The 14,701-nt window shown below is 57.2% G+C and overlaps 1 protein-coding gene across 4 annotated transcripts in view; it reads right to left on the bottom strand.

Moving 5' to 3' along the window:
• The window catches only part of LOC102378837 (hematopoietic lineage cell-specific protein-like), a 22,768-nt gene that overhangs the window by 3,480 nt on the left and 4,587 nt on the right, over positions 1-14,701 (bottom strand). For 3 of the 4 annotated variants that reach the window (XM_006038590.3, XM_006038589.1, XM_025195117.1), the window contains 10 exons: positions 14,227-14,356; positions 9,533-9,643; positions 9,115-9,169; positions 8,901-9,011; positions 8,277-8,387; positions 7,908-8,018; positions 7,279-7,389; positions 6,936-6,991; positions 745-814; positions 242-387 (listed from right to left, as the gene is read on the bottom strand). In XM_006038590.3, the coding sequence (XP_006038652.1) occupies positions 242-387; positions 745-814; positions 6,936-6,991; positions 7,279-7,389; positions 7,908-8,018; positions 8,277-8,387; positions 8,901-9,011; positions 9,115-9,169; positions 9,533-9,643; positions 14,227-14,356 (1,012 nt within the window). The remainder of the gene's footprint in view (positions 1-241; positions 388-744; positions 815-6,935; positions 6,992-7,278; positions 7,390-7,907; positions 8,019-8,276; positions 8,388-8,900; positions 9,012-9,114; positions 9,170-9,532; positions 9,644-14,226; positions 14,357-14,701) is intronic. The other variant, XM_006038591.3, reaches the window with a different exon arrangement.

The following is a 14,701-nucleotide window of genomic DNA, read 5'->3' as shown; positions in this document are numbered from 1 at the left end:
AAGAGCGTCTCGTGGAGGAAGCCCTCTCCCGTGCTGCAGAGGGAAGGGCGAGAGCACATGCCAGCAAGCCTGGATCCACACTGGGGAGGGTCTTGTTGGGTATAAGACATACTGGGATGAGTCCAGCCCAGACACCCTGGGGAAGGGGGAGGCTCTGCCTGCGGCCGGGCTGATCCCACCCAGGTCGGGCGTCCCTGGGAGAGGGGTTCGGGCTGCGCGTGGCCGGGCTTGGGCCGCTCACCTGCTGCCGGGCCTGGGCCTGCCGCTCGCGCTGCTCCCGGGCCTGGCGCCTGGCCCGCTCCTCCTCTGCTTTCTTCCTGTTCTCCTCCTCGGCCGACTTGGCCATGCCCTCGAACCGGGACTTCAGGCTGCTGGCTCCGCTGGAGGCTGTGGGCAAGCAGAGGCGGCTGGCTCCAAAAAGGCGGGGGCCCCCCGGCTGCTCAGAAACAGGCTGGCCCCTCGGTCTGCTCGTTCCCTCCCTTGCCAAGCCCAGCGTGGTCACCCACGCGCCCTACCTGCCACGCCAGTCCCCTGGCCCTGCACCCCCGCTGACCGCCTGCAAGCCACGGTCTTCTGCTCCAGCTCCCCCCAGCCCAAATCCAAGCACCCCCACCCCTCCGCGCAGCCCGTGCCCAGTGCACGGCCCCTGGCTGCCGGTGCTGCAGGACGAGTCAAGGGGCACCAACTCCTCCCAGGGCAGAGCCCAGGTTGGGAGCTCTGGGGCGGGGTGTCCACGGGTCTTACCAGCCTCCACGGGTTTGGTTTTCTCATAGGAGGAAGTCGGTGCTTCCATCTCGCCGAAGCCAGCTGCGCTCTGCCGGGGCGAGACAACAAAGTGTGCCGCGGGCCAGAGCCGGCCACCATCTCCAGGGCATGCCCAGCAGGACGCTGCCTGGGGCCGACTCCTGGCTCGTCCGCTGGCCTGCTGCAATGAGGGTCTCCCCCGGTCTGAGTCCCCAGGTGACCTGGGGGCATGCAGGACCCAGAGCCAGAAGGAGAGTCGTGACCATGACTGGGGAGACCCAGCTCTGCTGCAACCCAGGTCTCAGTGTGCTCGGAGCTGTTCCTCATTAGACAGAGTTGCTCGTGTGGCCCTGACATGAGGGGTGCCCCGTGGAGGTGCCTGGTGGACTGGGAGCTCCAAACATGTGGTCCCAAGATAAAACCCCTGGAATAAACCAGTTCTACAAGCCAGAAACCCTCCAGTAACGCCCCCCCCAGGGCCTTAACGTCACTGCTGGAGCAGCGCGTGGAGCGGACAGCAGACGTGCCAAGTGCCTAACGCACAAGCTCTCGAACACTGGGGAGGGGCAAGACCACACTGAGATGGTTGGCAAAGACCTGGCACAGCCACGACATGCGTGGACTGGAAACAGCTAAGGGAGCAGGGGAGGGTCCCAGACGATTTGGGCCGGGGCGACCAAAGCAAGCAGAGGATTGCATTTACATTGCAAAGCAGAACCTGGAAGAGGCGAGAGACTGGAACACCTGAGAAGAGACAGAGACGCCGAACGCATGAGAGGTGGTGGTGGGGAGTGATCTGCGAAGGAGCAGACCTTGCCGGGACAAGACATGTAAAACCTGCCAACACCTCTGCACCGGTCCCACAATAGCGACACCCCACAACAGAACCAGCAGCACTCCTGGATCTTAGTGTCGCACCTCCAGAAAAGTGATATATGCAATAAATAATGTGAGATATCTCACCCAGTTCATTGAACGCCCAGATGGAAGCTACATAGAAGAAACCAAACAGCTGTGTCCAGAACGAACGCACACCAAAAATCTATCCAAGACAAAAATAACCAGTGCCCGGTGGGTGCACATCTCTCAAGACCACCTCTCCTGCTCCAGTCTCAGGTCTAATCCTCAAAGGGAATTTACAAAACACCTTTCACAGACAAGCCAACAAACTTCACTTCATCAACCTACTGGATACAAGCAATCACAGACTAAACATAGATGCTGGATTTACGGTACCGTATAACCTGCCTGCCATCCGATAACCCCAGGCGACTCTCTACATTTTACCAGCTACATCTTATCACTGGTCAACAGTCTATCACACCTGCCCGACTTGCACCTATTAACCTCCATCTCTGCTGATCTTCCCAGCCACGCGTTTGCATTTATACAGACCTGCATTTTGCACAGTGCCCACCTGGGAGCATGCACGCACACCAGCAGACTCTCCCTATGCCTGAAGAAGGGTGTTTGTGCCCAAAAGTTTGTAAAGAACAATTTCTCCAACTATTTCATTGGTCTAATAAAAGATATCACATCTACCCAAAGAACCTTGTTTGCCTACGTCCTTAGACCAACATGGCTATACCCAACACCCCCAGTGCTATAGTGGAGGCACCCAAGGAGGAGACAGAGGTGCAGACTTGCCTATAATAACCCAGTAAAGAATATACAGGAAACAAAAGGTATAAACCAGCCTGGGGACAACGGGTCATTGGACTAAAGGGCTCCAGACAGCCGAGTTACTGGACTACTACTGGACTACTACTAGTAGTACTGTGCTATTACTAGTAAAAGGGTTGTAGGTTTTATTACCAAATGGTAACAAAACCAGCAGATAAAGGAGGACCCATAGTCCTCCTAAACCGTGAAGACTACATAAAGGAAGCCAACAGACAGCTCTCTGACACTGCCTACTACAAAGAGCTACAAGAAGATCCTACTCCCCTTTTCACCATAAAACTCAACAACACCATCAAAACATTTCCATCAGGACTACAAGAAAAACTACAGACCTTGATCCCCCTACTACCCAATCCCTATGCTCCCTATAACGCACAAACAAGGGACCCCTGGCAGACCTTTCATATCCAACCACGGGACCCTAACTGAGGAAATCTCAGGTTTTATCAAATCAACCCTAAAACCGCTTGTCACCCAAAGAGCAAGTTTTATACAAGACTCTACAGACTTTCTGCAGAAACTTAAAAGCATAGCCCACCTTCCCAGCAACACCATGGACATTACCAGCCTATACACCGACATCCCACAACAGGATGGCATCCCAGCCTGCCTCACGTATCTACAGGAACAAGATTACAACTCAGAGTACAGCCCCAAAGACATTACTGACCTTGTACACTTCATCCTCACACAACAATTTCATTTTTAATAACCAACACTTCCTCCAGACGATGGGCACAGCTATGGGCACCAAATGGCCCCACAGTGCGCCATCCTTTTTATAAGCCACCTGGAAGAAGACTTCCTCAAGAACTGCCCCATCAAACCCTTGCTATACTTAAGATACATCGATGACACCTTCATCATTTGGGCTGAAAACCTGCAATCTCTGATTGAGTTCCATCAGAAATTCAACAGTCACCATCCCTCCGTCCGACTTTCTCTAGAATACCCCAGTGCCAGCATCTCCTTTTTAGACATGATGATCAGGATCCTGAATGGTAACATACAAACCATGTTATACAAAAAACCCACAGACCAACATACATATCTGAATAGATTCAGCAATCATCCCAAATACACCAAAAAAAGCTGTGATATCCAGCCACGCCCTCAGATACCACCGAATTTGCACTGAGGAGAAAACCTGCAATCTTAAAAAGGCTTTCATCCAACAAGGACACTCCTCCAGAGAGAGATCGCACGTTGGAAAGAGCCGCCCGGGTACCACGCAAAGAGCTGCTGCAGTACAGAAGAAAACCCCCACAAATCGCACACCGCTGGTTATGATGCATCACCCATCCCTTGAACCCGTATGGAAAATCCTCAAACAATTGCAACCCATGCTAGAAAGAGACCTTATTCTTCAAGAGATTTTCCCAGAGCCACCCACCCATCCCAGCCTGGAAACAAGCACCGAACCTCGCTAACCTCATCACCAGAAGCAAACTTCCTATGACCCAAAAACACACCAAATGGATCCAGACCGTGCCAGCACAAGAAATGCAAAACCTGCCAACACATCTCCACCACCCCCACAATCACGACACCCCACGACAGAGCCATCGGCATCCCCGGATCTCACAGCTGCACCTCCAGAAATGTGATATATCTCCCCCAGTGCACCAAACGCCTGATGGAAAATACGTAGGAGACACCAAGCAACAACTGCGCACCAGAACGAACGCACACCGGACGCCTATCAAAGACGGGAATACCCAAGTACCGACAGGGCACATTTCTCCCAAGAAAACCTCTCTCTCTCTCCAATCTCTCGGTCCCGATTCTCAACGGGAATTTACCAAACACTTCCCAGAGACACGTCTATGAACTCCACTTCATCAGCCTCCTGGACACTAAAAATCATGGACTAAACACAGACTTTGGATTTATGACACATTATACCCTGCCTGACGGCTGACTGCCCAGGTATCTCTCCACTTTCATCCCCCTTCTCCCCCACACCCAGCCTGTCTCTCACCCATCGACTCCTCAGTCTGCATCTTCTCTGACCGCCCGATTTGTGTGCAGACCAGGCCAGCCTTGGGCCACTTTACTTTTCAGTCCATCCAGGAGGAGCACACGCCAACTGCGGGGACTTCCTCAGCCTGAAGAAGGGTTTTTAAACCTGAAAGCTTGCTTAAAATGTTTTCCCCAACTATTTAAGTTGGTCTAATAAAAGATACCAGAACCTTGTCGTTCCTGGTACGAGACGCTAGGGGCCACCTCCTAACAACTTTACTCTTGACCTCCCAGCACTGGATTACAGCAGTTTAGGAAAGTATTGTGATTGGTTCATTTTTTCAGGTGGCTTTCGTTTACCCTCCTCTCCACCCCCCACATTTTCTTCCGTTCAACCAGCTATTCATTTTTGGGTGCTCTCTCCTGCTTTCCCCAACAAACCTATGTGGTATCCACTTTTCCCCCTCCCATCACTTTGGGCACTCTTGTGGAGCCCCTAATTTGAAGACTGGAAGAAACTGTTGGCATCTCTGAATGCCTGCCACGATCACCCTGGCCAGAGAAAGCTGGGGTGCATGCTAGGGGGACCTCGGGAACCAGGGGGACAAAGGTGGGTGCTCTTTTGGGGAAACACTCTCCCTGCACTGGCCGCGAATCAGAACCCCGCATAAAGACCACTTTTCTGCCGGTCAGCGAAGCATTTTCGGGTGGTCTTCTCGAGAAATGTACTTGCACGGTTAATTTTGGGGCACGCTAGTAAGGGACTTTTCTTTTGGTAAACCTGTTTGCCCGTGCAGCATCATTCATCACTTTTTTTAAAGTGCACGGATGTTTGCCATTTGGAAACCATGCAAACACTTAAGACAGCTTATCTCTTCTTGGCTTATCGCTTGTTAAGGAGCATGCACAGCCACCATCTGAACAAACCTGTGTGAACGGAGGGGAAACCCCTGTCTCTTGAGCCCTCTCTCTCCACCCACTGGTTCTCAGATTGGAGGGAAACAATGGGAGGGACAGAAACTGCCTCTTGGATCACAGACAACGAGGGCTCGGGAGGTCACATCTAGTCCGACCCCCTGCTCCAGGCAGGACCAGCCCCAACTCCATCATCCCAGCCACGGCTTTGTCTACCCAGGTCTTAAAAACCTGCAAAGATGGAGACTGCACCACTTCTCTGGGGATTTTGTTCCAGTGCGTCACCACCCTCCTACTGAGAGAGTTTTTCCTAATATCCGACCTCAACTTCCCTTGCTGCAGCCTGAGCCCATTGCTCCTTGTTCTGTCATCTGCCCCCACTGAGACCAGCCCAGCTCCATCCTCTTTGCAGCCCCCCTGCAGGGAGGTGAAGGCTGCTATCAATCCCCCTCGGTCTTCCCTTCTCCAGACTCAGTCAGCCCAGTTCCCTCGGCCTCTTCCCACATGTCATGTCCCCCAGCCCCCAAAACATTTTCATTGCCCTCCGCTGGACTCAGTTCAATTTGTCCATAGATTCATAGATTTTAGGGTCGGAAGGGACCTATCAGATCATGAGTCCGACCCCCTGCCATGGGCAGAAAAGAGCGCTAGGGTCAGATGACCCCAATCCTTTCTGTCGTGGGGGCTCACAGCTGGACACAGGACTCCAGATGTGCCCTCACCAGTGCCGAATAGAGGGGAATTCCCCCTGCCGTAACTCCTGCCGGCTCTGTTAGTATTTACACACTCCAAACCTTTCAGGACGCGATTACAGGCATACCCACCCCGCTCTACTACAACCTGTATGGGCAGGGGAACGAGCCACCAGCAACCCCACGGCATCGTGGCCAGGCCGCGGCAGCAGCTGCTCTGCAAAGCGTCCCCACCCCTCTGACTGCCGAAGCCATCTCCAGCTCCCACGAGAAGCGCGTCTCTTCCGCTTTGGAGAAAGAAGGAAGTTCAGGAGCGCGAGAGCTTTGCTAGCACATCCAGGGCTTTCCCCGCTTGCCTACCACATCCTTCCTAAACGTCGAGTCCAGCGCTACTCTGGCGTCCGGGTCTGCTGCTGCTGCTTTTTGGGCACACGGACAAGAGCTTTGCTTCTTTCCCCTTTGAGCGCTGCCCCGACACGCCCCGGCATCGTGCACGCTCGCCCCTGGCTTCCAGCTCCTCCGAACACAAGCTGCCTGCCCCTGCCCCGCACCAGACGTGGAGACGGCTGCCGCGAGCTTGATCCCCTCGTCCCTACGCATGTCACACCAGTTAACACGGCCTTTTGCTGGCTGCTCGGCAGGCCCGCTCACTGCACCTCGCTGCTGACAGTTTGCAAGGCCAGAGACCCCCGGGCTCCTGCCTCGTTCATACTCACTTGGTACCATTGGCACCCGGGCAGAGACTGGGCCCAATAACGAGCGTGACTGAGCGAGGGCGCAGGACAGAGGTGCATGTTGCTCCCTGCCCCGGCCATCCCCACCATGGCCGTTGTCCACCCCACGTGGCTCCTAGCACCTCCCCGGGGGCTGCCCCCATGCCGGGCTACATGGCAGGGGCTCAGAGACATGGCCATGAGCTGCGGTGTGCGGGGGCCTTACCTTGTCCACTCTGTCCTTCTGCACCCCGTAGCGACCCCCGAAGCCCTTGGCATAGTCTGCAACACACAAAGGGCTCAGTCCACCCTGGGCCATGGGAGAGCTCCCGGAGACATCTCCAGGAGCGGCCCAGAGAGTTTGGGGAGGGACCGTCCACTTCCCACTGCCCACAGCTGGGACCAGGACTTCTGCCTCCCACCAGTCCCACCAGCCTGCACCCGTGCCCACAAGGCCCAGCGACCCCAGGGATCCCTGCCCCACAGCACAGCCTCCCAGCCCGGGACCAGTCTAAGCCGCTAGACCCGGCCCCTCACACCCAGCCCCCTGGCCCGAGGCCGGCGCTCACCCGTCTGGGACTCGTGCTGCTTCAGCTCCTCTTGGTGCTCCCAGCCGAGGGCACATTTGTCCTGGCGGTCTTTCTGCACCCCAAACTTGCCCCCGAAGCCCACGGCATAGTCTGCAGCCACGGGTGTGAAGACAGACAGACAGACACGGAGACAGGCAAGAAGGGAAGGCATTAGTCTTTCCTGGAGCTGACGGAGGCGGGGACCTGGACTCATGGGGGCTCAGACCTTTCCCAGGGGAACGCACCGACATCGTAAAACAAAGGTAGCCTCCTGCCCTGTGCCGCTCCCGAGAGGGGCCGTGGGAGAGGAGGAGCACGCAGCATCGTGCCAGCATGCACGGCTCCTCCGCCGCCACCCTCCCTGCCCGGGGCAGGGGCCGTCACCTGTCCCCGAGCACCCCGCAAACGAGCTCCCATCTGTGACCCTGGGGCCACAGGACAGGGTGCCTCCTCCCCTCACCGATAGGGAGGACTCATCGCTCCCGTCTGCATGCGGCCCAGGCCCTGCCCAGCCGCTGACCGGTTGGGCTCCTCCAACATGACGCCACGGCCAGCGGTGCCCCCACCCCACTACCCTGCCCCGGGTCTGGGGACGTGCCCCGTGACCCCGGCGGCTGCTCCGGCCTCACCTTTCTGCGACTCGTGCTTCTCCGCCTGAGCCTTGTAGTCGAACCCCACGGCGGCTTTGTCCACCTTGTCCTTCTCCACGCCGTAGCGGCCTCCGAACCCCTTGGAGTAGTCTGCAACACACAAAGGGCTCAGTCTACCCTGGGACAGGGGAGAGCTCCTGGAGGGACCGTCCACTTCCCACTGCCCACAGCTGGGACCAGGACTTCTGCCTCCCACCGGTCCCTCCAGCCTGCACCCGTGCCCACAAGGCCCAGAGACCCCAGGGATCCCCGCCCCACAGCACAGCCACAGTCGTGGCCTGAGGGCCGGTCTGAGCCGCTCGACCCGGCCCCTCACACCCAGCCCCCTGGCCCGAGGCCGGCGCTCACCCGTCTGGGACTCGTGCAGCTTCAGCTCCTCTTGGTGCTCCCAGCCGAGGGCACATTTGTCCTGGCGGTCTTTCTGCACCCCAAACTTGCCCCCGAAGCCCACGGCATAGTCTGCAGCCATGGGGCACCCAGGTCACGGGTGTGAAGACAGACAGACAGACAGGGAGACGGACAGGGAGACAGGCAAGAAGGGAAGCAGTTAGTCTTGCCTGGAGCTGACGGAGGTGGGGACCTGGAGTCATGGGGGCTCAGACCTTTCCCCGGTGAAAGCATCAACGTGGCAAAACACAGGACGGGGCATGGGAGAAGGGGAGCACACAGCATCGTGCCAGCATGCAGGGCTCCTCCGCCGCAGCCTCCCAGCCTGCACCGGTCCCCGAGCACCCCGCAAACATGCTCCCAACTGCAACCCTGGGGCCACAGGACAGGGTGCCTCCTTCCCTCACCGCTAGGAAGGACTCATTGCTCCCGTTTGCCTGCAGCCCAGGCCCTGCCCAGCCGCTGACCGGCTGGGCTCCTCCAACTTGATGCCATGGCCAGCAGTGCCCCCAACCCAGTACCCTGCCCCGGGTCTGGGGACGTGCTGGACGTGCCCCGTGACCCCGGCGGCTGCTCTGGCCTGACCTTTCTGCGACTCGTGCTTCTCCGCCTGAGCCTTGTAGTCGAACCCCACGGCGGCTTTGTCCACCTTGTCCTTCTCCACGCCGTAGCGGCCTCCGAACCCCTTGGCGTAGTCTGGGGGAGACAGCACACGTCAGGTGAGGGACGCAGGAGGGAGGGGTGTCAGTGGGGCTGGGTTAGGGGTGAAGGCAGGGGACCGGGGTGCGGGGGGACTTGCCTTTCTGGGAGGAGTGTTTCTCCACCTCACCCTTGTACTCGAACCCGAGCGCTGACTGCAGGGAGGAGGGAAAGCGTCAGTCGTGGACACAGCGGACAGAGCCCAGGGTGAGCTCACGTGCCCCTTTCCCAGCTCAGCAAGCCCCGGCCCCTTCCAGCCCCTCGGTTGTGCTGGAGTCCCTCATACCCCCCGATCGCCTCTGCAGAGAAGCCAAGGACCCGAGCACCGCGGTTTTGAACACATGGTGCGGATGGCATGAGAGCGTCACGCCAGATGCCGGCAGCACCCCCCTCTCTCCCCATCACTGGCCCCAGGAGCCAGCTGGTGAACCCCAATGTCCACCCAATGACCCAGATCAGATCGTGTCCGGCCCCCCCATCATGGAGCCACAACCCATGCAGCACCCTGCCCATCCTACCTTGTCCGCACGGTCTCTCTGGACACCGTATTTGCCCCCGAAGCCTTTGGCTGCATCGGTCTGAGATGAATGCTTCTCCAGCTCCGCCACGTACTCGTGGCCCAGAGCGCTCTGGGGGGATCGAGGAGGGCAGCGTCACACCGAGCAGACACACACGCAGGAGCCAGCTACGCCCGGGGGGACACACGGACAGGGACGGAGAGAGCAGGCTGGGCTGGGGTCCGCCACACACCATCCCTGACTGGCCCACAACAGTGTCTGGACCCCAGCTCGCCTCTGAGACACGCGGGGTAAAGGTCCTGGGCAGCTCCCTCGGGGCTGACCCCACGCGGCCCTGCCCCAGCATCAGGGCACTGCTTCCTGGTAGGTTTGTGAGCCAACCTAGTGCCCCTTCCAAGCAGGCCAGCACCCCGACTTCATCCCTGTCCTCTGTCCTGTGCCCCGAAGTAGGGCAGACACTGCCCTGCGCCCTCTCTATTGCCGTGGCCTGGCTCTAGCATCTAGCCACGGGCCCAGCCCAGGCCAAGGAGGGTGAGAGGCACCACAGCCCCCTGCCATGGCAATGGTCTGCTAATGCCAGAGGCCTGCGGTCAACACGGGCAGTCCAAGTTTGGACCTCGTTAGGATGGATGACAAACAAGTCACCGGCAGCAGCCCGGTACCCACCACTGACTAAGTACAACAAAGACAGGATGGTAGCACGCACCATCGGTACTCCCGGACAGCGAGCTTGCTAAAACTGAGTGAAACTATGGGCAAAATGCGCTGGGAGGGGAAACGGAGAAAAATATAAATGAGAACAGCCGAGTCTTTAAGAAGAGCTCACGTGATGCCCCGAACGCCGGGACCCCACAGTCAAGGAGGAGGACGGTGTTATCTAAAGCCTGTCTTGACCCGATGGGAAAGGGAAGGCAGCCGGTCAAAGTCAAACAGGAACATGTGAGAAGTGGTGGGGGCAAGGGGCACAGATAGCAATCGCTGCAATCGGTGGGGTTACAGCGCAGGAAGCTACAGGCATGCAGCAAATTGCACCGGTTGGGTCAATAAGGAGGAGGTTTCCATAGGTATATTCAGGACAAATCCCAGTGGCACAGGCCCTTTTCTTGGGGGGGAACAACAGACTTTGAGTGATGCAGAAACAGCAGAACGGTTCAAAGCAATCCCGTGTTTTGCTTGGAAAGCAGCGGGCTGTGCCCAGCTGTCTCACGAGAATGACGAGATACTTTCCAGCCCCGCGGCCCCTAAGGAGCTGGAAGCACGGCCCACGGGACGGCCTGTTAAACACCAGCAGCCCCGTGCGACCGGCCCCAGGAGTCCTAGCAGAGCTGACTGGGGAAGTCCCTGGCATCCGGTGGAGACGTTTAACGAGACTCAAGTCATCGTGGAAACCGGGTGAGCGCTCAGAGCCGACACGCAGCCAAGCTGGGGAGACGACCCGCATCAGCCTGGCATCAATCCCAGGGAATACAATGAAGGGGGGGGGACAAGATTAAATTGCTGAAGAATTAAAGAATGGAAACACAACTCCTGCCACCCGACATGAGAAATTGCTCGTGAGAAATTGCTTTCAAACAGACCGGAGACACTCTTAGATAAGACCCCGAGCCTGAGCAAGACAGGTAACGGGGTGGACGTGACAGAGCTTGGTGGGGCACGATCCTCTGGTTAAAACAATTTGCGCCGAAAGATATCAAGGGAGTGCAGGTTAAATGGATTAAAACATGGTGAGTTAACAACGCTGCTAAAGCTACAGGCACATGGTGGCACAGACTGAAACTGCCCAGGAACAGGTCTAGCGTTGGATGAGTTGGGAGCATAGGAGCTATTTTGGGGCCGGTTGCCAGGAATCCTTATTGCATGTCCTACCCATGGAGCTGGTGCCATATAAACCTGGCTTTGTGTTCATGGTGTTTGCATGAGTTGGAGTGCCGGTGTTCATTATTTTGTCCTTACAGTTGATACAGAGGCTTTTCCAAAGACCTCCAAAGCTTTCAGCTTTGAGGCGAAGTTGAAAACCTGTAACATTTGCACCGATGGACAACCCTGACAGTGACTGGACAGAGCCAAGGACAGCGCTCGTGGCCAGGGAACGTGCACAAAATGCTATCGATATTGTTGCACTTACTCGGGAGAGGGGCAGCTCACAGAGCATGGTGGTGGCTCTTGTTTTTGGAAAGAAAAAGTCAAAAAAGACACAGCCACAGTGTCGGGTTTGCTATCAGGACCAAGATGGGCACTTAGAGGCCGGGACATCTGCTTGGCATCGATGAGTGTCTCACGACCCTTCGCCTCCCACTGCCCCACAGACGATGCCCCGCAGCAGTCGGTGCATGCGCCCTGACCCTGGATGCAGATGGCAAAACAGAAGAAGAACCGTAATCTGAATTCAGACGAGTCTTGCCATCTGTCCCCAAAGACAATCATTCTTGGCAATTTCAGCGTTGGAGTGGGCAGTGCTTGAACTGTGGAAAGGAGCACTGAAGAAATGAGGTATTAACATCAATACCTGGGAGACTTGGTCTGGGCCGCAGAGAGAGCGATCCCACCGGGTGCAGTTTTCCAGTCAGATGAGATGAGACTTTAAGGTCCCTTTTCTAGCCCTGTCCCCAGACAGGGTGAGCAGAGGGGATCCTGCTCTGGTGCAATGGCGGCTACTGAATTGCACACCGGTCAGCTCCAAGTACAAAGTGACCGTCGTTGTCATCACCTCTATGTAGGCCGGTGACTAGGGGCTTCCAGTAACCACTGCCACTTGCCTCATCGCCACTCACCCATTGCCATAGGACTTGCTTGCACGCATCTGTTCAGCATGCCAATGCTTGCAGGTGGCACAAAGAGGGGTGAAGGCAGAGGGGGCTGGAGCAACCTGAGTCACCCAGTGAGCTGGGCCTGTTGGGGGAAAACACACTTTCACATGCCCACGCAGGAAGGCTTCAGCTCTCTGGATGCACACACCAGTCTTCGACCCTCTGAGAGACTGCCAGAAAGAAGAGGGAGGACAACTGTTCTTCACTACAGAGGGCAAGATGTGAAGCCGTAGCTTCGAAGTGCAGCAAAGTAGGCTTAGCTTCAATCTCAGGATAGTCTTCACCATGGAGGCAGTGGGACAGACGGCCCAGGGCAGTGGTAGGATCACCTTTCATTTTCAAGGGGAGGCTGGAGAAGCATTAGACAGGGGGGGATCTGGGAGTATCTTTACTGCATTTGCATGAGGGTTGGACCAGGTGACCTTCCAGGTCCCTACGATGCTAAAATTATACACCTTGGGCAGAGGTCCCCAATTAATGGCCGTGAGTGATGTGTCGCCAGTGAAACTCTCCAACACTGCTTCTGGCTGCAGGAAATAGAGGGAACCAGGAGGAGCCGAGTGTGATACCGTGATGCTACGAGATGACATAGAAGTTGACAGTTTAATCTGGCGCCAAAGAGGATTGGACAAATTCAAGCAAGGTGGGTACTAGCCATGACCATGATGGCTGCAGCCTATAAATTAGGACTTCCCAAGCCTCTGAATGCAGGAAGCAGCGAGGGAACAGAGCAGGGGGCAGATCATCCTGGATAGGCTTTGTAATCTTCCCCTTGGCTAGGAAGAGAGGCAGGGCCATAAAATCCTGCAAGGCATGGATGAAGCAAAGAGAGGACTATTATTCCCCAAGTCCTAGAATACTAGAACAAGGGGGCACACAATGAACTGAGCAGGAGATGGGCTTAAAACTAACAAGAGACAGTACTCTTATAGTCAGCGTGTCGTTAACTTGTGGAACTCCTTGCCACAGGAGGCGGGAGAGGCAGACGGCATCATGGGGCTCAAAGGGGCATTGGGTACATTCAGGGGTGACAGGTCCTTTCATACCTAGGAAACAACAGCTGGGGACGTATCCTCCAGCATCTCTGGTGGGTAGATGCCAGGGAGGGTATGGCAGAGGGTGGAGATACCCACCACTGAGCTAGACGGGCCCATGGACTACCCAGTCTGGCATCTCTTATCTTCCTATGATATTCCCAGCGGTGGGTGGTTTGCTCAGCACTGTTGTCCTTGGGCCAGGAGACGCTGGGGACAGTGGCTCTGGGAAGAGCCCCCCTTCCTGGACGGGGGCTGGATTTGGACAGAGCAACTCTGAGATGGCTCCAAGGGCTGTGCCCAGCACCTCACCGTGAGCACCCAGCATGATGCCGGAGCACGAAGGGCCAACAGCACCCAGGGACACGTGGGGGAAGCTGCACGGGCCAGTCCTGGGGTGGGGGAGAACGGCCACCTTGGCCCGGGAAGGAGAAAACACCTGGAAGCGAGAGAGAGAGGGGCAAGGAGCTCGGACTATTTACTTGGTCAGAACGAGGAGCAAGATCAAGATCAGCCTTCGTTAGAGTGCCCCAGGTGTTAACGAAGGACAAGAGGCAGGGGCTGGAGACTGAAACCATAGGATGTATCCTGGGAAGACGGCTCCTTTGTCACGGCAAGGGAACACACAGGCAAGGGCACATCTCCGTGTCTCCAAGCCTCCCCGGCCAAACCTGAGTGAAGCTCCGTGGCTGGGTCAGACCAGGCAGCCGGCCTGGCCTTGACCCCGGGGAAGGAGCAGGCCTCTTACGTCTCGTGCCACCGGGTAGCTCTCTGATTTCCTGCTCCCACCAGACAGACAGAGACAGGAAGACGGGGCCAGGAAGTGGTGTAGCGAGCCGCCCGCTGCCCTTACCTTGTCCATCCTGTCCCGTTCCGTGCCGAACTTGCCCCCGTAGCCATAGGAGGCCTTGGGCCCCGTGTCCAGCTCCTTTTTCTTGAGGACCTCATGCTCCTGTGACACTTTGCTGCGCAGCTGGTGGATGCTGGAGAGATGCCGGGGGTCAGGGCAATGTCCCGCCAGGCTCGTGGACCCTGAACCACCCCACGGAGAGGAGTCGGTGGCGCTGCCCGCCCAGACCCAGCGCCAGGGCGCTGCGCGGCCGCCTGCCCTGCATGCCCGCGGCCTGGTGCAGCTGGGGCCCATCCCCGCCCTGCCGCCAGCTCCTGGCCCTGCGACTCATGTCCCGGAGGGCGGAGGAAGTCAGGACCCCCTCTCCCCCCGGGGCTGCACTGGGGTGCTGCCTTTGAGCCATTCGTGCCCTCCCAGTGCTTTTGTTCCCTACAGGCTGCAGCATTTGCACCGACACCGGGGTTTGGGCCGGAGACAC

The sequence above is a fragment of the Alligator sinensis genome, unplaced genomic scaffold (genome assembly GCF_000455745.1).
Source record: "Alligator sinensis unplaced genomic scaffold, ASM45574v1 scaffold1845_1, whole genome shotgun sequence".
NCBI classification, from domain to species: domain Eukaryota; kingdom Metazoa; phylum Chordata; order Crocodylia; family Alligatoridae; genus Alligator; species Alligator sinensis.
This window is presented reverse-complemented; position numbering and strand designations above follow the sequence as displayed.